The sequence below is a fragment of the Sesamum indicum genome, linkage group LG6 (assembly GCF_000512975.1).
Source record: "Sesamum indicum cultivar Zhongzhi No. 13 linkage group LG6, S_indicum_v1.0, whole genome shotgun sequence".
Lineage (NCBI taxonomy): Eukaryota > Viridiplantae > Streptophyta > Magnoliopsida > Lamiales > Pedaliaceae > Sesamum > Sesamum indicum.
In genome coordinates this window covers 1,979,827-1,986,626 of record NC_026150.1, presented here as the reverse complement: position 1 = coordinate 1,986,626, position 6,800 = coordinate 1,979,827, and the positions used below count along the sequence as shown (strand labels likewise).

Genomic DNA, 6,800 nt, shown 5'->3' with positions numbered 1-6,800 from the left:
AATTATCCCCTCCTTTTTCTTTCAATATTTGTTTTCATAATTTTCCTAATACTTTTTATTTATTCAATCAAAATGTATATTCTTCAAAAATAAATTTCTCCTACCATACCTATTAATTACATAAAAACATAATTGACGACTGACACGACTTTTACATCGATTGTAGACGAAGAGTTTGAGATGTGGTTAATACATCCTTAATGACCCAACTCCAATTACAAAAATAGATGAACAAAAATTCTGAAATATCTATAGTGCCGTGACCTATATCATATTGTTTTTGGCGATCGAAAAAAATAATGTTTTTCATTGAAAATGAAGAACAACATATATGAGCCGAACTTGATTCTGATACAGGAGGGTGCATGCATCAATCATAGCCCACCCCACCCCACATGCCGATCAGGGAGGAAAAAAAAATACTCTCTGCAATTCATATTTTATACCACAAAATTAGTTGATTGGGTGTGATTGGATTTGGGAATGCTGACTGAATCAATGATGAAGGGAGAGATGGATGGGGATTCTGATTCCTCTCACTCTCCGGGGTTTAGTGCACCATTATACAGTTGGACCACCTTCAACACTGCTACTTCTTCTGACAACTTCTATTATAATTAGGTTTTAGATACACGAAAACTTTATTATTTTATTTTTTATAAGGGATTTTTTACTCATTTTATATCAAGAGGAGGGTAAATTGTATTTTTCTAGATTTTATGTACGTTCAGAGTGATAGTATTTCTTTCCCTCAATTCAATTTTAGATAAAATTATATCCACATCCCTAACTTATATTTTATTTATACAAATTATTTTTAAATTTTTTTATAATTACAGAAATTGCCACGCAACAACTATAAAGTAGGGATATTTTGCATAACAATATTGATATGTTTTGAAGTATATATGTTATTTAAAAAAAAATAAAAATAATTTATATAATTATGTTAAAATTTGTTATGATTATATATATACTTTTTTAAAAACTAGAAGTAATTTATCAAAATAAATTATAAATAAGAGGTGTTAATATAATTACCTCCGAACTCGATGCCGACAACAGTAAAGCTGAGGCGTGACTAATGCATATGCGCTCCGTACCTCTATTTCTCAACTTTTGGCAGTTCTATTATTTCTATGTAACTTAATTGCAACACTCCCATAATCATTCCTTTTTTTTTTTTGTTTAATTATTAAATAATATATCATGTGTTCGAACCCTAATTTATGCGTGGGATATTATTTCTATTATATAGTAGGTGATGTTTCTACTCTAATAATAAGTGTTGATTTGATTTAGTATATTTGATATTATTTATCATAGTATGACTGTTGTAATGGTTTTATTATTCGATATCAACAAGAACGATTGTAATCAATTTATTTTAATTGATAATGATTCATTATTCTTACTTAATATATAATATATATATGTGTATATATATGTGTGGAGATATATATATAATATGATAAATTACTGTATATAATAATTGAAATTCGTAATATATAGTTTTCACCTCTCGATTTTCTCTTATTGAATTTAGGATTTATAAGTTCTTAACAGAGGAAATTTGCATTCAAAGAAAATTGATTTGTTTTCTATTTAGTTTATTTAAAATATTTTATATATCTTATAAGATATTTTATAATTATATCACATATTACTTTTTATTGTAAAGATGCATTCTCAAATTTTTAGAGGTAAAATTACATTTTTAATCTTATAATTATTGGTCGGTAATATTTTTATTTTGTAACTTACTCATTTTATATATTTAGTCTTTTTTTTAATTTAATTTTGAACATTTTACATTTGATTTTAATATTACGAATTTAGTCATGCATTGACAATTTAGTCATATATTAACATGCCCTTTTCTTCTTCTTTGATGATGACGATAACCATGAACCGGCCACCCATGGCTATAACTTACGAGTGCTTTGATCACGTGAGTAAGAATGGGGAAATTGTACGTTTGATTTTACAAGGTAGAGAATATTGTACTTTTAGTTCCATATTTACAAATTCTATTAGTATTAAAGTTTTAAAAAAATAACTTAACATTTATAATTCTATCAGTAAATTACATAAATGGATGGAGTTGCTTATACCTTAACTTAAATCAGTTTTACTTCAAAAGTAGAAATTACCAAAAAATGATAAATGTTTGTTTTAAGTAGCTGCAACTACGCGTTTTATACTAAGAGAGATTAAAAATAAGGGTAAATTATCTGTCTTATTGCAGAATTACAAATACACTTTTTGAGTTTATAATTGTAATTACAACGGCACGTTCTTTAGAGACAAAACTTACAAAATTTAATTTGAAAAATATTATACAACACACCCATAAAAATATAGCTATAATTTTGTGAAAATCATAAAATATTTATATATTTGAACCTAATTTCAAGAAAGGTAAAGAATGCAAGTGTTGGTGGCCTAAAATTAGAATATTTGAGGGGGTGCAGAAGTTGAGGTTGATAGGGTACTAGTATTAAATGAGTATTCAAGAAGGTGAAAAGGGAGGCATAGTTGCAGGAGCAGCTCCAGCCTCCTCCCACTATGCTTGGGAATCGTAATATTGCCATCCCCCCCTTCTCACTTACTCATGCAATTTTCCCATCTTACCTCACATGCCTCATGCCTCAATGCCTCCCCCCAATGTGTGTGACCATGAGAGAGATGCACGAAACCCATAAATACTGAGATATGTCGAAAGACAACAAACCACAAGCTGCTGAGGTGTAGGCTGACGGTCACGGGCAGTACTCCTCTCGTTCCGCCCCCGAAAGCTTAAGCACGAAGCCTATTACCCAAGGGAGGATTAGAGCCCGAATCAATAAAGCCATCTTGCAACTGTAGCTCACATTGCCTAGAGATGTGCCCGATGCAACCACAAAAGTAAGAAAATTTTTGGGAGCCGCTCGTACATGAAAGTAATCAAGTGATCATCCCCCAACACTGTTCGAATAAATACTCTCTTGTGACAATTCATTATATGAGATATTTACTAAATGATTGTCAATTTTAGATAATTATTTATAGTTTTTCAAATAATGTCAAATATTAGAAACATAATGGCAAGTGGGAAACTTGGAAGATTTCCACAAAATAAATGAATTGGTGGATGTAGTCCAACCTTTGCCCTAAACCTACGATAATGTCCTCCTCACCACCACCTAATTCCATATATGCTTTATATTTTATTTTAAACTTTTTAATTTACAAACCCCCTATTCTTAACTGACATCATTGCACTTGGACTACGTTTATCCAGAATTTCAGGCACACACTTTTACACTAATTTACTCACTAATCCTACATCATTAATTATTAATTAAGCTTATTTGCTCAGTAGCTCCTACACCTACACTACACATTCCTTCGGCCCTTTACTTTTTATTCAGATCTCCAGATTTTCAGCATCCTGAGATGGGCCGTCAATTAAGACAGTGAGGCCCATCAACAATTATTACTGGGCCGAGCCCGTTAATAAAATTGGACCACCACGTTCGGTTGGATTTTGTGTCGAAGGAAACTGGGCCTACAGTCCAATTGTTGAATTATTGCGTCAGATTTTGGGTTCAATTATCATAAATGATAATGATACCCCTAAAATACTTTTTTTTCATACTCAGGGCTAAAGAGGCGGGCACCCAACCAAACATTCAAGCAGGCCAAACAGTACTGGTCTATGAGTAAAGTATCTGCCCTATAGCCTAATCCACCAAGATGAGTCATCAGACAATAAGGACGACATGTCATACATAATTTTGATACTATGAGGCAGATCATACTAAAAAATCTCCAACAAATTCTTCCTAGATTGATGGTGGTCAGTTCGGGATAAAAGAGAATCTATAGAATCGAGTTAGACTGGCATGACTCGTTCAAACAGTTATAACTTTTTCAAAATAAGTCCAAATCGTAATTTATTTTCTTTTTACTAGTTAACTTACTCATGCACCTTTCCAATTATGTATCTCAAGCTGCAACCATTTCTAAATTTTGCTCTCCATCGTCCTATAAATAGAAGTTATCGTGCAGTCATAAAGGTGTCAAGTATTATTCACTCACTCTCACTCTTTTCTCTACGCAAGTTTCTTGACTGTTTTTTGCAGTCCACACACAATTATTCTCACTTTATAATGATATTTTATCAAGTTATTTCAATTATTTCAGCATTATTCTTACGTTATTTCAAATTTATCAATAATCCTTTTAGTATCCAAGTGCTAACCCTATTTTGCACATTATTTCTCATTTGATATTATAATTTTCATAATTTTTTTTACTATTTTGGTGCTATTAAACTTCAATATGCATCAAATATTATTATGTATTTATGAAAGAATAGTTTTAACTACTATATTTGTTTAATTAATATTTATAATGTAATAAAAATACAAACAAAATTGCTTAATAGGAAAATAAAGAAGGAATTATTTTGTCCAGATGTTACGACCATAATAAAGTTGATAAATTATTACAACCGTTTTAAAAGGCCACCAATAAAAGCCATTTTAGCATCTCGACAAAGATTATTGAGCATTCCTATAAATAGAAAACAAAGTTTTTTGAAATATGGAATAATATAATGAATCGTGTTGACGTCAAATCTTGAGAGATTAAACACGACACAAGTTCACTTACCCTCCAAAATTCCAATTTAAAAACACGACATCCTCAAACAGCAGACTCGCTCTTTCTCTTCCCCTTCAGCTCAACATCCTCAACACCGTACACCGAGTTATGCACAGATTTCTCGAACTTCTCGCCGTCGCCCCACAGTGCATACGCCTCCTCTCCATGCACCGCATCATCCCCGCCGTTGAGCTCTTCCTCCGACAACTTCAGTGGGACCACAAGCCTGATAAACAGACAGATCAAGCTCGTCACGAAAACGTTCAGCCCTATGATGAACACAACTCCCAGAATCTGAATCCCCATCTGCTTGAACCCGGCGCCAACTCTGCCAGCGTGGATGCCGTAGGCTAAGCCAATGTAGTGCTCCCAGGTGTCGACGAGGTAGAAGAGGCGGCTGAGTTTTGGGTTGGCAAAAAAGCCGGTGAGGAGGCCGCCGAGGGTTCCGGCCACGGCGTGGGTGTGGAAGACGGCCATGGTGTCGTCAACTTGCTTCAGAATGCGTATTTTCTTGTGGAGGACCATCATTGTGAACCAGGGGATGCTGCCGGAGAGTAGCCCCATTATGATGGCTGCCCACCCTTGAACCACTCCTGATCATCAATGTGTTTTGCTTTCATAAATATTCACATAAATTGTCCAATAACACAGACATGGACTGATCGAGCTTGAAACAATTATATAATTGGTGTAATATATTTTGTATGATTGATGTATAATTTTTAAAAAAATCATACGATAAATATATTATATTTACTTTGTGAATGATTTGATTTGGACAAATTAATTTTTATTAAAAAAAATTTCTTTTTTTATAGGAACATGAAAAGAAACAAGCAGTCAATTATTTATCGATTTAATTATATTTTTAATTTTATAATTATATTCTTCTACATTTTAGTCATGTAAATTTTTTGAATAAAATTTGGTCAGACATAGCCAATTTTGAAAATTCTAATTAAAATTGTGAAATTAAAAAAGGTGAAAGTGGATTTTAGAATTGGTTTACAAAAGTGAGGGATAACTAGGTAGTGTAATTACAGAAGTAGAAATGCAATTAAACACAATTTACCTGCGGCAGGAGTGATGCAGACTAAGCCAGTGATCATCCCTTGAGTGGCACCAATCACAGAAGGCTTTTCAAAGAAAAGAATGTCTAAGAGTAGCCAAGTGAGCAAACTTGTGGCAGCACAGATATGGGTGTTAAGCACAGCTAGTGATGCATCAATGCTAGCCATGTAAGGGTCTCCGCCGTTGAAGCCTGTCCACCCCATCCACAGTAGCCCCGCCCCTGCAAGCATCAACAGGATGTTGTTCGGAGGGAACCTCTCACGGTCCCTCGTCGCCCTTGGCCCTACCTGCAATACACACACCAATGTCCACAAATAATTCACTCTTGATATACAAGCATATAACGTTGATTCCATATACTTAAAAGACGTTCCTAGAATGTCGTATAGAGTATTTTCGGTATATAGTAACTCACCCAATAGGCTGCGGTGAAACCAGCGACTCCTGAGGAGAGGTGAATGACGAAGCCGCCCGAGTAGTCGATGAGCCCCATCTTCGCCAACCAGCCTTCGGGGCACCATATGCTAAAGGCACCAATGGTGTAAGAAAATGTAAGCCAAAGTGGCACAAACAGCATCCATGCAATAAAATTCATCCTCCCAAGCAAAGCACCAGCAATCAATATCAAAGTGATCGCTGCAAAAACAAACTGGAAATACAACATGGTAGCATTCGGGAACTTATAGCCAAAGGCTTGTTTCAAGAGCACGTGTTGGTCTAGTGCATCATCGATCCTCCCAAGAAACGGGAGGAGTTTGTGCCCGAACGACATCTGGTAGCCCCACCCCACCCAACAAACCAAGACTGCCGCAAAGGCGTAAAGGGCCATGAAGGCCGAGTTTACGGCCCATTTCTTTTTAACTATGGAACCGTATAGTATAACAAGGCCGGGTATACTCTGTAGGCCGACCATCGTGGCTGCAGTTAGCTGCCATGCGTTGTCACCTTTGTTCATCCAGGGTGGATTAGCCTCATCCGGCTGGGCGTTTGACGGTAGCCAGGTGTATCTAGGGTCGGTCATCTTGCCAAGCCGATGACGATTTAGCCTCTGAACTGATGTATGGGGAAGAAATTAAGCG

At 35.1% G+C, this 6,800-nt stretch overlaps 1 protein-coding gene across 1 annotated transcript; it reads right to left on the bottom strand.

Moving 5' to 3' along the window:
• On the bottom strand, window positions 4,438-6,800 carry LOC105163369 (ammonium transporter 3 member 1-like). Its single transcript, XM_011081682.2, has 3 exons — window positions 6,137-6,800; window positions 5,723-6,008; window positions 4,438-5,243 (listed from the first exon to the last, which is right to left on the bottom strand). The coding sequence occupies exons 1-3, from the start codon at window positions 6,740-6,742 to the stop codon at window positions 4,693-4,695; spliced, it is 1,443 nt and encodes a 480-aa protein (XP_011079984.1). The 5' UTR covers window positions 6,743-6,800; the 3' UTR covers window positions 4,438-4,692.